Here is a 15,618-nt window from a genome sequence, read left to right on the forward strand (position 1 = left end):
GTTAGCCATAATCTGAATATTCTTTGACTTCACATATTTTTGCTAAATCTTTGGTTCCTAAAGCTGTATAGTGCAGAGATAGACACGCTTGACAGATAAATAAGTCAGCCACATCAATCATACAAAATACACAATAATAGTATAAAGCCAATTCATCAAGTGACTGAAGTCCAAAATGCTTTTTAATTGGTCTGCCTTTCCTACATGGCTTCAATGAAAAGTTTGAATGCTCTGGATACCTGTTAGAGGTATTAACTCTTCCAATCCCACTGGAAACTGCAGTCACTATTCATGGCTTTTACAGTCAGAAAGAAAATGAGTGACATTAGCAACACACTCAAGTTATCCTTGGGAATTCTGATTTGAAGATTGCAATCCAAAATGATGAGCCATCTAAAAAAAACCCTGACTCCTTACCATCACTTTCCCTGATTCAGGGTAGACAGTTTTATTATATTGAAAACTCAGAATAGGAAACCCAACAAATGCCTTGAATTCTACATTTTTCTTACTAACTCTTTAGAAATGAAATTGTATGATCACCACAAGAAAGAATATATTGAGTTACCTTAGAAAATACTTGGCTGAAATACATTTTTTTGTGTACCGTGCTGATATTGTTAGAAATGTTATCCATTTTGTCCTGTAAATATATTTTGGGAAGGAGAGGCAAGGACTCTTTACAAGAGATTATAATGTTTTATGTATGCTGGGTCAGGCCTCAGATATAAAAAGCCATCTTGCCTGTCATCTTAATAAGACAACTATGCAAGAAAAGTGGAGTTTACTTTGGAATCTTCCTGTCCTCAAATTATTTGTTTACAATTCAAAGAGGAATTCACATGCCTCTGATCTAGTCACATTTGCTTGCATGTTTGTCTGCAAACCTTGAAAAATTTGTCCACCAAATTTTCAGTCCATGTCAAAAATGGGATTGAGATAATTGGCATTAATATAAGTAAATTTAGCAGCAAAGAAAATCATGAAATACACAGTTATGTTAATCAGATCTTGTAAGATGTCTCTCCAAGGCAGATTACCAGGGCTAAAATACTAAATGGGAAATTTCTGGGGTCCTTATTTTAAACTCAGAGTTATGACAGTATTGAGGCATATCAATGGATATGAATCAATTTGCCTGTGCCGATTTGGTTTACAGTGACTGATTTTAATTGAGCAATTTACATTGTGTAAAAATCCTTTTTCTTCCTGCAAAAACTTACCCATTACATGTAGATAAGAAAGTCAGACCTTTCAGAAAATCTTAGCTCAGAATCAAAGTGAAGCACACTTCAGATTGCCCTGTTCCAGTCATGCTGCCTATTAGCCTGATTCCCTCCTATACAAACTTCTTTATTGCCTTGACATCTGACAAGCTGTAATTTTCTGATAGAAAAACAAGTTGAAGAAGAAAATAAAAATCCTGATCATTCCAGCTTCATTACCAGTCCTACATAGAATCATAGCATAGTTAGGATTGGAAAGGACCTTAAGATCATCTAGTTCCGTAATTAAAACATTATTCCCTTTGTTTATTGTCCAACCTAATATTTCTTATATGCTCAATAATTTTTTTCAAGAAAAAAAATTTCTGTTGTAACATTTTTTCTGAAGACATATGACAGCCCTTCTCACAGCTTATCAGGATTACTATTTTTGAGATATTATAGATAATTATGCGAGACTTCCTCAAAACTCTGGAGAATTTATTGTACTGCAGGCTAGAAAAGAAAGATTAAAAAATCTATAATATATAGATAAACATCATCAGTAAAGATAAAAGAGGATGCTATTTTATGTGGTGTTGCAGTTTTAAAACCTTTATATTAATTTGCCATATTCTGAATTACCAATTTAAATAAAAGGCCAACAGGTAATTGTATTCCTTTACTAGGAGGAACACTTGAACTAATTTAAAGTAATGCAGAAAATTATCTAAAACCATTTAGTCAAATATACTAAGAGGGGTCAAACCTAGGGCAGCACTTCTTAAATCGAATTGAATTCCATCTTGAGAATGGATTTCAAATAGATTTTTAATTGTGGTATTTTGTCCACAGGGCATTCTATCACATACTTTTCATTTGCGAGTAAAATCTACCAGAATGTTTTCCATCAGAATAGTGCCAAGTCTCTCTTTATTGCAAAATTTCTGTATTTTGAAGTATGTAAATATGTTCTGAGACTTTTATTATTTGCTTATTTTGCTTATAGTTAATCTCTTGAGCCAAACACTGAATACTTCACAGGTCTGGCTCATTTCAGTGAACAGAAAAGTAAGAAACAAAACAGTAGAGTTAGTTGGGCTTTTCCTCACACACTTGAAAGAATCTGCAAAGATGGTGCAGATGCTTTCCCGTAATCATGTGATCCACAACAGGGAAAGCTGGTCCATGAAGCTGGCATTGTGGCTGCACAGAACCTGCAGGAGGAGGATGCAACCCTGCACATGAAGGGCCCCATCACTTTATTGCTGTCTGTCAGTACTGCCTAGGCACAGAGAATGTCAAGCTAAGCATTTTCTTGGTACTGTGAGGGTTTTGGTGTATGGCATGGCATTCTGGGAGGGAAAGCGCTTGTGACAGTACTGGACCTGCCCTGGAGAAGCTTCCCCCTGAATGCAGGGCTACTGAACTTTCGGCTTCCACTGTGCTTCCAGCTGCATTCAAGGACATCAATGATCCCCTCTTCTATTATTTTACTTCTATGTGGATCACAACCCCAGAAAAAAATGAGAAGGTGAAGTATAGCCATGAAAACAACAGGAAAGTTAGTATGTTTTGGATACGTCTTGCCATTTCCTCAAGCCTTATGCTAGTTGTCCTTAATGCTGGAAATCTAACCCCAGAAAAATAGGTTTAAATTACATCAGAAGATAACACTGTAAATGAAGACAGGCTCCTAAATTATTTCCACTAATGATTCTGGAAAAGAAGTAAATGCTTTGCAAAAAGATGACGTGCAGTATTTTTGCCTTAGTCCATGAGGAATGGGTTAGGGACCAGTTGAGCAATCTGGACATCCATAAATCCATGGGTCCAGATGGGATGCACCCGCGGGTGCTGAGGGAACTGGCGGAAGTCATTGCTAGACCACTCTCCATCATCTTTACCAAGTCTTGGGAAACGGGAGAGGTGCCTGAGGACTGGAGGAAAGCAAATGTCACTCCAGTCTTCAAAAAAGGCAAGAAGGAGGACCCGGGTAACTATAGACCGGTCAGCCTCACCTCCATCCCTGGGAAAGTGATGGAACACCTTATCCTTGATGCCATCTTAAGGCATGTCAAGGATGAGAGGGTTATGAGGGGCAGTCAACATGGCTTTACCAAGGGGAAGTCATGCTTGACCAACCTCCTAGCCTTTTATGAGGAAATAACACGGTGGATGGATGATGGCAGAGCGGTGGATGTGGTCTACCTTGACTTCAGCAAAGCATTTGACACAGTCTCCCACAGCATCCTCATAGCTAAACTGAGGAAGTGTGGCCTGGATGATCAGGTAGTGAGGTGGACTGTGAACTGGCTGAAGGACAGAAGCCAGAGAGTTGTAGTCTATGGGGCGGAGTCCAGTTGGAGGCCTGTATCTAGTGGAGTGCCTCAAGGGTCAGTATTGGGACCAGTATTATTTAATATATTCATCAATGATTTAGATGAGGGAATTGAGTGTACTGTCAGCAAGTTTGCTGATGACACTAAGCTGGGAGGAGTGGCTGACACGCCAGAAGGCTGTGCTGCCATCCAGCGAGACCTGGACAGGCTGGAGAGTTGGGCAGGGAGAAACTTGATGAAATATAACAAGGGAAAGTGTAGAGTCCTGCATCTGGGCAGGAACAACCCCAGGTTCCAGTATAGGTTGGGGAACGACCTGTTAGAGAGTAGTGTAGGGGAGAGGGACCTGGGGGTCCTAGTGGACAGCAGGATGACCATGAGTCAACACTGTGCCCTTGTGGCCAAGAAGGCCAATGGCATCCTGAGGTGTATTAGAAGGGGGGTGGTCAGTAGGTCGAGAGAGGTCCTCCTTCCCCTCTACTCGGCCCTGGTGAGACCGCATCTGGAATATTGTGTCCAGTTCTGGGCCCCTCAGTTCAAGAAGGACAGGGACCTGCTGGAGAGAGTCCAGCGCAGGGCGACAAAGATGATTAGGGGAGTGGAGCATCTCCCTTATGAGGAAAGGCTGAGGGAGCTGGGTCTCTATAGTTTGGAGAAGAGGAGACTGCGGGGGGACCTTATTAGTGTATATAAATATATAAAGGGGGAGTGTCATGAGGATGGAGCCAGGCTCTTCTCAATGGCAAACTATGATAAGACAAGGGGTAATGGGTATAAACTGGAACACAAGAGGTTCCACTTAAACTTGAGAAGAAACTTCTTCTCAGTGAGGGTGACAGAACACTGGAACAGGCTGCCCAGGGAGGTTGTGGAGTCTCCTTCTCTGGAGACATTCAAAACCCGCCTGGACACATTCCTGTGTAATCTTATCTAGGTGTTCCTGCTCTGGCAGGGGGATTGGACTAGATGATCTTTTGAGGTCCCTTCCAATCTCTAACATACTGTGATACTGTGATACTGTGATATAATAATTTCAAAAGCTCAGGAACATGTTCACCTTTTCTAAATACCCTTTTGGATAGATGGCAATAACTAAACTGGTCTATTGGTTTGTGAGGCTTTTGGACAAAGGCTTTGCTAAATGAATAACTGTGATTGTACTTGTTAGTTTTCTACAAAGAAGACTTGCAGGAAAAGTTCATTCTTAAAACACTGGCAACTTATTTACAGTACTTTAAATACTTTAATTACTCTTGCTTACAGTTCTATTTCAGATATTTTGTCGTGGCACTGAATTGGTTTCAGATGAGAGGGGTTATAATAAATGAAGTGTTCCATTCTAGATATGACATACTTTGCTTTGTTAAAAACACCAGATAAGAGAGGTCATCATAAATGAAATGTTTCATTTTAGATATGACATACTTTGCTTTTTAGAAACACTTTTCTTTAAAGGCTACAAAGAGACATTAATTGCCTGGGAGTTTTATTCGATGTTCTTCCTAACACAGTGAAAATTAGCACAACAGAGAGCTCTTGCATCATTCTCATGTCATGTAACCTCTCAGAATAGAGTTGTAAATTTGCTTTATGTATGTTTATAAAGGACTCTAAAGTCACATGTTAATGGTCCAAACAGGCAGCTGCTAATACAAAAGTACAGCTGAAAATAGAAAAATGAGTAAACTGATTGCAGCCAGGGCACACTACAAAATTAGAACAGCTGGTTCTAGGTACTGGAGCAGAATTACAGTACAATAACATAGATAAGGATGTTGGAAATCTATCCTGGTTGGATGGAAATTACTCATAAAAGAGGCTTCTGCCAGTGTGAAAGCGGTGCAGCTCCTCACAAAGATAGGAACAGGAGTTGGAGACCAACACTTCAACAACTGAGTTTAGAGCTGGGCATGATTCTGCGTCTACCAAACCAGTAGCATCCTGCCCCAGCACAAGGCTGAATGTAGTGGATGTGCCAGAAGTTCTCATGACAAAATAACAGTGTCATACCAATAGAGGATGTTGTAAAGCAAGCAAGATGGGTGTGAAGGACCTCTAATCAAGAGAGTTCTTAAACCCATACTAAATTTTATGTTTAAAGTTAAAATAAATAAATATCTTCCCTAAATCACCTAAATCATGTCCATGGAAGGAAAAAAAAAATAATGAAAAATGAAAAAAAAAAGGGTCAAATTATTACTTATTTGCTCTAGCCTTTCCATATAAATACCTACACAACTAAATCTGTTAAATTTAAAGGGCCTAGATGTGCTGTTTTGTAAATACTTGATTTCTAAGCCAAAGTTCAGTTAAGTAAATGGGATTTTTTTCAAGACAAGCTCCTAGCATTATGGATCAGTCCCTTCAATTGTTGTTAATTTGTGTTTTGGTCACCAAGTAAACTTGATACTGAGAGTGGCTGTTTTAAATTAATCTTATAAATACTCTGAAATACAATAAATATGTGTGTGTGTATATATATTAAAACTTCTGTTATTTGCTTGACAGACTTGAATCAAAGGAGCCCTTCCTGTCCGTTGGGTAAGTAAGAATCTCTGTATTTCTGTGGATATTGATATATTCAGCTACCATACGATATAATATATGTTAAGCATAAGCATCCTGTTTCAGCATTATAATTATATACTATAGCTAAGATTAGAAAAGTAGTTGTTAGCCAATAAAGTCAGCAGTTGTAGATATCTCCCTTCTTAAAAAATAATAAGACATATGTTTTGCCTCTATTGACTAACCAAGATCTATACTAAAAAACATGTAGGAGTTAAATGTTGCATTGGAAGGTTTAGTATTTTGTTTTCAGTGATCATCCAGTCAGAAACCATTTTAAATATTGTCTATACATAACTGATTGTTTCTTTTAAAATAAAAATTTTCTGCTTCTTTAATAACAGAAATTAAAACAAATTCATAAAATAGAAAAATTTCACATTTTTAGCTTAATTATAAATCATTACTCTGACTGGTGCATGACAGCTATTGTCTCCATAGTCTTATAGCCACTTAGTTATTTGGTCCATATATTAAAATTATTAACTTTTAAAAAACTTATTTTGAAATGTGAGATATTCTGAAAAAAGCACGATTCTTTTATAAAATTTAGACCATTATACATATTAAAAGTATCTGACACTTCTGAATCCGAAGTTCACTTTTCATGCACCTTTTTCATTTTAGCTTCTGTCTTTCAAGATTTATGAAGTTTCCTAACATTCTCACTCCCTATTTTCCTTCAGAACTGTATATTCATTGCCTCTTCATTCTCTTTTTAATTTGCTCACAACAATATGCCATGCAAAATAGCCATTTAAGAGTTAATTTTACCATGTATTTTTTAGTAGTTTCCAAATTTTTGTATTAACTGCAAATCAAAAAGTACTTCAGGTCATGAAGTGCTAATTAAAGTTAGCAAAAAAAGAGTGTCAGTTACTAACAGAGAAGCTCAACAAATCAGAGTAAGCAGAATCAAGATGTCTGTTTCCATAGCATGACTGTAACTTTGGTGTGTTTCAGTATATTTTGAATGAATTGCTTGCCATTTCTACTTTCTACCAACTCAAAATTATAAAAAAATAAATGAATGCTGGTTAAATGCGGGGTACTCTTAGTCTGCATGCTTTGAAATGTACAAATTCATTATCAAATTTAGTCACTTCTGTTATTACTTCTGTTATTACCTTTAAGATTAAAAAAGGTGTCACATGCCATTGTGGTTAAGGAGCAAACTTGAAAGTGAAAAATCGAGGAAGCAAATTGAAGATTTTCAATTACATTAATTGCCACAGAATAAAATATCCTACTTTTGTAATTCTTGTAATGGTCTTAATAACTGTGCTAGCGATTTTACGATATTTGGGATGCCTGCTTAGGAGGAAGTGTTATGACTATGTTTTGGGTTTGGGTTTGTTTTTCCAGATGAGTGGATTTGTGACCACCATGTAAATCCATGTTACCTCCACATAACCACTGTATGTGTCCTTGTCACTAACCTGGATTCCTTTTGGAAAATCTAATCTGAGCAAATAGATTTAGCCTCTTCCCAAAAGTTTCCTTGTAATGTACTTGGATTATTTTTTTGCAAGTTTGTAATGATGACAATAGAAAACACAAAAATTAGTCCCCACCTCTGTGCTACTTTTGCCTTTTGCTGCAAAAAGCACCCCAAAGAAGGGATTTAGAGACAGGTTGGAGCACCATGTTCTGAGGAGAGGCCCAAGCCAACACGGCACTAAATCAGAGATGCTTCTTCTAGTCCTACAGTTACTGGGGATTCGTTTGTTCAGAGGATGAGCTGTTGTTCCAAGACCTGTATCTAAGGTTTTTAACCCAGACTGACAGCTGCAACCACCAGTCTTGTAAAATACAGTAAATGTTTCCAGAAAAAAGGCTGAATTATCCCCAGCTAGGTTAAGACATGGGTGCCCTTAATGTCTCTTGCAGCCAGAGCTGGCCAAGGCACCAATCTAAATTACTTCAAGTTGCCTACAGATGACTTGGTCCTGCACACCAGCTTTTCATTCTCTGCGGTTTTCAGCAGAGATTGCTTTCCACATTTTCTTTACACTGCCTGTAAGGACTAATTCTGCTTTTTGCTTTTATTGTGGCTAAGGCAATGACTTCTTTATGCTTTTCTATTAATTCTTTTAGTGGGGAAGGGAACATGAAGTGTGGCAACCTAAAAAGCTCAAGACTGCTACAGTTTGTTGAGCTCTGCATGTATAGGCAGGGCTGCAGCGTTCCTGTGAGACATCCCACAAAGGAAAAGTGGTTCTTACAGAGGTGCATTATTTTACCACTCAGAAGCTACAGAGAGAAGCAGACCCCAACTTTTGCTGTTGTAGCTTACATCTCAAATGCAGGGAGAGAATAGCTCCTGTACTCCCTTGGTAAAGGAAGTTCTGTTTATCTTTTTTTCTATGCAAAGTGCATAGCAATGGAAAAAATATTCATGCTCCTTTACTCCCTGTGCAAGACAGGGGAATAATTTGGCACTAAAGTAACAGTAACCTCTTTAATGCAAGTCTCTAACGGTAGCAATCAGGAGTAAAATTTCACCAAATATGTGATCTTTTCAGATAAGAGTATCTGAATTCATGTTATGATTTTGGGCTAGAATACAAAATTGAATTTGAAATACATATTGCCTTTGTCTCTTAGAAGTGAAAATAAAATTCTTAAGGAAGGTTGAAACATCTCTTAACACTGCTGAACGCTGAGTGTTAACCTGTAGAGGCACAGGATGCTTCTCCCCACAGGTGTTATTTCCATGATTCTGGGAATTTGTGTCCATATTCAACCTGAGCAAGAGAGTTGTCTGGACTTCCTCTTACGTGTTATGTAGATTTTATACTCATGTAGGGTTTGAATAAAATGAAGTCATGCAAACAGCCAAAATGCCTGGAAAACTTTACCATCAGATGCAACAGTTCTGGTAAAACTCCACCAAAGTGAAGACTACTGACAATGCATCAAATTATCCTCATGCAGAAGTCTTTGAAAGATTGAGACCTAGAAAGAACAGGCAGGTCAACAGATAGAAAAAACTGGATACTTAAAAAAGGGCAACCTAAGAGCCAGCTCATATTAAGTTCATCCCACTTTGTGACAAAATATGTATAATACTCAAAAAATATATATTTAAAATATCAACAACTTTTAATTATCCACATTTGCTCTCCATATTTGGCATTTTGTTCTTAATAATAATGATGCACAATTATTCCTTCAACAAAACTGCTATCATTATTGATAGATACTTGGATTGATAATCCAGTTACTAACCATTCATCCAGCTATTTCACAGCAGCTGATTCATGTTAACTGTCTGCATGTAAAAGTGGAGCCCTTGATAAATTCCAGATAATACTGCATGCAGATTTGCATTTGGTCATCAGTCTGAGCCCTAAAAGCCAAAACACGTTTTGTAGGACATGCATTGCAGCATCTTTTAAGACCTGTAATAGTGGTATATGGCCAACAGTGATCATAATTATTTTGCAACTGTTTGGCACAGTACAAATTCTTTGAACTAATTCTTGTTTGTATCTAACTGTAACTACATGTAACTTTCATAATAGCATCTCATCTTTAATGTATGCAGTGGTATAGAAAATCCATCATAGTAACTAATAAGTTATCAAACTTTTAAAAATACTTGTCTTCGTTGTTAGCCATCATTTAATAATATGTCCCATGTTGTTGAATTCAGAAGAGATGGGGAGAGAGAGTAAGAAACAGAGCTGAATTTTTCTGAGGCTAGTGAGACCTTAGACTCACCTATTGCCAGCTGCAGAGAAGGGGATTACCTCTAGATAAGCAGGCAATAACTTTTCAGTGAGATTGTCTTTGGAAACATGCGTTATATGCATCTGGTTGTCAGCTGAGATTCAATCTATTTCTCTTTCTTTTGTGTAGATGTTAAAAAAAACCCAAAGAACCAAAAAAAACCAAGCAAAACCAACCAACAATACAAACTGCTGACTTTCTAACTCTTTTTTCCTTTTTTTCAATATTGGTTGTTTGCTATAAACAGTATAAATTTAGGTGGAAAACCCAGAGAGAGACATAAGTGAAATGAATTCATTTTATGCATTTGTTACATGATGAATAGCTGTCTGTTGTGGGAGAAGGAAAAGAGATAAAAGTAAAATTGGCACTAATTGTTACATTTTCCTTACATTCTCAGTAGAAAGACTAGAGATTGGTATGAATTACCGTTTTCATCACTGACACCCTGCTCCTAGAAAGTATGTGACAATAGAAAATACTGAAAAGCCATGTTTTTCCAAATGACATTCTTAATTATAGCATCTTTTGAATCATGGGTACTTACTTCTAGAAAAGATGGAGCGATTTTGACGGGCTTAGCTTTAGGAAGTGGTTCCAAAATGCAAAAATTAAAATGTCTTACTTTTCTTCTGATAGAATTGTTTTGAGAAATATTTAACAACTGGAATTTGTCACCACATTTCTTTCTCTTGCTCAGTAGTGGTGGTTTGGTTTTTTTTTTTCCTCATAATGCCATGTTGAAAAAATGTAATCAGAAAATCCTGAACTCAAACACCAATTTAAGAGATTCTGTTCCGAAGAACTAAGATAGTTAAAAATAAAAAAAAAAAAAAAAAAGAAAAAGAAAAAAAAGAAGCCTAGTCCTTGAAGGCTCTGTTAGGATATCAGAGATTATAGGTTATAAGGCAGAGCAGACAATAGGTTAAAAGCACAAACCAGAACATAGCCATGTCATCTTCTGTATAACAAATGCTGTAACACTTGTCCCCCATCCTGATTATCAGATAGCACCAGTGGAAGAGGCAGACATTATTGCTACTGTTCCCATCCAGCATTTGAAGAGAGAAAACAGAGAAAATTATCTTACCTTAGAAGAGTAAAAATATAAAAGGAGATACTGGATGCATTTTGTTCTGCTAATATGAAACCAATAAAACTATCAACTCAACACAATCTTGTAACTCTCATTCACATTCATGCCAGGCATGCAGGAGATATGTTTTCATGAAAAGCATGAGAGGACTGAAGACACCTGACAATTATTTCAACTCATTGCTTAGAGACAGGCAGTAATTCCTTATGCTTAAAACCACTCAGGCTGTCTGACAGAGAGGCAGCAACAGGTCTTCTGCATTTGCAGAGAATTACCTCTAAAACATCCAACTCTTTAATTACATGTAAGGTTTAGCCTGGATACTAGAAGCAGAAATCTGGGAATTGCAAGGGTTTTGTGCATGGTGAGGCTTCCATGGTACGCCCCAGAGAGACAGGAGGGATGTCTGGGACGATACCACATATGGAAAGCTAGTTATCTTCATGTGGAAGATGCTGTATTACTTATACCTTTCTCTTCCAACAATTTATCAAAACCCACAAGGATTAAGCTTTTCTATAATTGCCTTCTTTCCATTATTATAAGACTCTGAAACAATGAATGAATATAACTGTTTTATAAATTTATAAAAAAAACCCATGTTTTTTTTGCTTGAAGATATCTCTGAAGAAGAGACTACAAAGCAACCACAATAATAACGTTTCAGTGCTGTCACTGCATTTGTCAGTGGTTTTGTGTCATTACTCAGTGTTTAAAGATCCTAGATTATGTTTTTTTCTACTCATCTGTAATCTAAATAATTACTTTATACTTCCTCTATTTTGCTGATCTTTTTAATTCTACACCACTTCCACTTTCACACACAGAGAAATATATGCAGTGCATAGAAAATAGACTAATATATTTGGCCAAAAAAGAAAAATATTTTTCTAATTCCTTTAACATTTATTAGCAACAAACTCAACAAGTATGCATCTTAATAAATTATTTTTCCCCTCTCTGACCTTAATAGCATCAATAACAATTTGTTTCATAATTGAGAAAGAAAACATAGCATGAGATCACCTTTTTTTTTTCTGGTTATTTGATTTGCCTTTCCCTTTTTTTTTACTCTCTGTTATTTCTGTAATCCAAGACTACCCTTCTATTAGTAATTCTATGAAAACAATACATATGTGAGTCATTTATGTTCTGGGTTCATGATGAACAACTACTGAATACAGTATTGACTACCTGGATGTTCTCTAGAGGAGGGAAAATGATGTGCAAGAGAATGTTTCTGAAGGAAAGTCAGGAGGCTGAAACATTCTAGAGATAGGGAAAAATGAAAGAAAATAAACCAGAATGCAGAATCATAAAAATAGAAAGTCTGGGGAAAAGGACTATACAAAGAAGCTAAAAGGGAGGCATTTTCTTGCAATAGAAAATGGAAGAAGGAAGAACAATATTGGCTGGTATGTAGCCTCAGTGTAGAACAACACTATTTATTTCCAGCTCACTGGGTTTTACCTGAACAGTAGTCACTGATCCAGGAGTTCTATAAAACAGTATTTGGACAGTCCCTGTTAACTCAGTATTCTTATTTCCTATTTCTGAAGTAAAATCTGATAGGCTGCTACAAGGTCTCTGTGGAGCCTTCTTTTCTTCAGGCTGAGGTGCTGCAGCCTCCTTGCCTCCTCTGGATACTCTCAAGCAGGTCCACATCCCTCTTGTGTTGGGGGACCCTGAGCTGGATGCAGTACTCTAAGTGGGGTCTCATCAGAGCAGAGTAGAGGGGCAGAATCACCTACTTCAGCCTGCTGGTCACACTCCTTTTGATGCAGCTCAGCATACAGCTGGCTTTCTGGTCTGCAAGCACGGACTGCCAGCTCATGTTGATCTTCTCAACAACCAACATCCTCATAACCTTCTCTTCAGGGCTGGTCTCAACCCAGTCTCTGTCCAGCCTGTATTCGTGCTTGGCATTTCCCCAACCCATGTGTAGGACTTTGCACTTCACCTTGTTGAAGTTCATGAGGTTTGCACTGGCCCACCCTTCAAATGTGTCAAGGTTCCTCTGCTTGGCTGTTATCTGAAGCAGTTACTCAAGGAAACGTATATACTAGGCATGGCCTTGTTTATTCTCTTCTTGTCTGAATCAGGGAGCAGAAACTACAGGTAAGTTTCCAGGCACGCTAGGAACAACAAACAGACAAAATGAAAAATTTCCAACTTTCAGACTGCATTTTTACTATGAACTATTTATTGAATACCTGAAAATAGTGAACACCACAGAAATCAGGATCAATACACCATGGAGTAAAACTGAAGCATTTCTGAGTTAGTGTAATTCATCCTGCAAATCTATCATTTTCAGGTGTACAAGAGGATATGGGATGGAAAGTTAGATCTTCTGGGACAGTGATCTGTGTGAAACAAAGTTGAAGACTTTCTACTAGTGAAAGTGAAAAGTTTCACTAGTAGAAACAAAGCTGAAGATAGCAGTATTATGCCCAACTGTTCACATTTTTTTAGTGGAGATGGAGGAACCTGAGAGGTATCAAATAAGCCCTTGTTTCTTCACAGAACTAATCTTTTTTATTCAGATACACAGGCAAGCAGATTAATCACAACTACACTTTAAGTCTGGAATCAAATATGATTTGGTTTCAAGCAGACCTTGTCTAGGTATCAGCAGTTAGGTATATTTCATGTTCCAACTGATACTTTATAGGCTATAAAGCTGTCTTGCTGTGTAGAGCATTCACAGAAAATAACGTTCCAGTCACGTAACTCATATAAAGGTGAGTAACAGTAATGCAGTTTTGCAAAAATTGTTTGAGGAGAGTTCAGCAAGAAGGTAAGGGAGAGGAGAGGAGGAGAGGGAGAGAGACCTTAAGAGTTTGAATTCCTTCACAGTCTTGTTGTTTGGGAAGAGATGCTGGAGGCAATTCTCAGCACTAAATTGTTATGGTAGATTAATTCAACAGACTATATAAAACCACATTTAGTCTAAGATGTGTCTGTATTGTTAACTTTGAATGTGCATTTCCCACAGAGATAAAAGAGTTGAAATGAAATTTTCTATAAATGCTTACTAGCCCTGATGCATACCAGTGCAAGCAAAGCACTAATCTGACAGGGAGTGCAACCACATGATCTGGGGACACATGTTACAGAAAATGACAATAATTGAAGCATAAAGCCCCTCAAGTCCTCTTTTGTGCAGTCATTTTCTTAATATCTAAAATGTTATGAAATTAATCTCCATAGAAGAGAAAAGATGGATATACGGATCATTGTCTAAGAACCATGATAGTTATTGTATCTTAGTTAAGAGTGATGAATGTCATTCTAAATAAAAGTCTGAATGCATTATTATTTAATTTTTACATACATGGAATTCTTTTTGCCATGCTTGATAAGACTAAAGAAACATTAGTAAATGTTCTCATCAAGCAGGATAAAAAATACTCTCAATTCTAGTGTTACAGCCAATGAATGTGGCATCTTATGCACAAATATTGGTATTATGTTCTTAACAGGTGATAACAAAAAGTGAATGAGACTTGCCCCATTGCTGTAAGCAAGATGTCAAAATGTGAATCTGTGCGTCTCTTTCATTGGAGCTTAATACACTGATACGAAGGAGTCCCCAAGAAGAGATGATGTAATATCCAAGGAAAAAATGAAGATCACATAAAATGCATACTGAAATTCCCATATTGATTGTGTTTTGTTTTGTTTTAATATAACAGTCAGACTGTGGACCATTAAGTTAATACCACTTATGCTACCAAAATGTTCAACCAAGATAGCAACACATGATTTACAAAATGGGACTACAGTCATTAAGGAGCTTAAAGTTGGGACAAACAAAAATGAAGCCAAAAATGTAACCTCATTAAACTCTATGACAGATATGCCCATCAGAAAGTCTTGAACGATGAAGAGAGGAAATTATTAACACCCCATACTGCTGGGTGCCCTGACAGTAAACCGGGGAGGGGAGTAAGCCTTTAGCGTGTGGATGTAGCCATAAAGAAATAACTCTTGATTTCAACAGCTTTACTCAGAGTTTACAGTGAGTTAGTTCAGAGTGGTGACTAATATTTCAGGAATTTGTTTTGTGGCTTTTTATTCCCTTTCAGAAATCTTATCTTCACTGTGTATACAGAAAGTGAATGGGCACAGGCCCTTCTAGGGCATTGACTAGGAGGCATAGATTTGTCAGAAACCAAGGCAAGTGTAGTCAGCAGAGTTAGCACTAGTCTAGAGGATACAAACTGGTTGTGTCATGCATAACTGCCCTTTCCACTCATCTCTGAGCAGACTGGACTTGAGTCTAGTCTTGTGTTCAGTTATAGAAGAATCTCCTTTGTACCAGATGCACTTCCCATATTCATTTACCATGGAAATTACTACACAGTGGGCCAGAAGTACAAGAATGCTTTCTTAGATTCACAGTATCTGGTGCTTCCATTTGTATTATAACTTCACTTGTAAATTGAACAATTGGAGAAACAAGCAGTATGTCTTGCCTTCACAAGCCCTACTGAGGACACTGGCAGTCATTGTCTGTTTCATATAGCCATTTCACTTGTCTAAACTTTAAGTTGCTCAATCTAAAATAATTAAATTGAAAACATAAACATAGCATAAATGAGAACAGAAAAAAATTAATTAAGCCTTCTGACAAGGGAATGCATATGTTTCAATTTTCTAGAAATAT

At 37.3% G+C, this 15,618-nt stretch overlaps 1 protein-coding gene across 1 annotated transcript in view; it reads left to right on the forward strand.

Annotated features, from left to right (window-relative positions):
- Positions 1-15,618, forward strand: part of RALYL (RALY RNA binding protein like) — a gene marked incomplete at its 5' end in the record, with an annotated part of 181,874 nt that overhangs the window by 143,652 nt on the left and 22,604 nt on the right. Inside the window, one exon of the mRNA XM_080610904.1 lies at positions 6,056-6,088. Within this exon, the coding sequence (XP_080467030.1) occupies positions 6,056-6,088 (33 nt within the window). The remainder of the gene's footprint in view (positions 1-6,055; positions 6,089-15,618) is intronic.

Source organism: Psittacula echo, assembly GCF_963264785.1.
Source record: "Psittacula echo genome assembly, chromosome: 2".
NCBI classification, from domain to species: Eukaryota; Metazoa; Chordata; class Aves; order Psittaciformes; family Psittacidae; genus Psittacula; species Psittacula echo.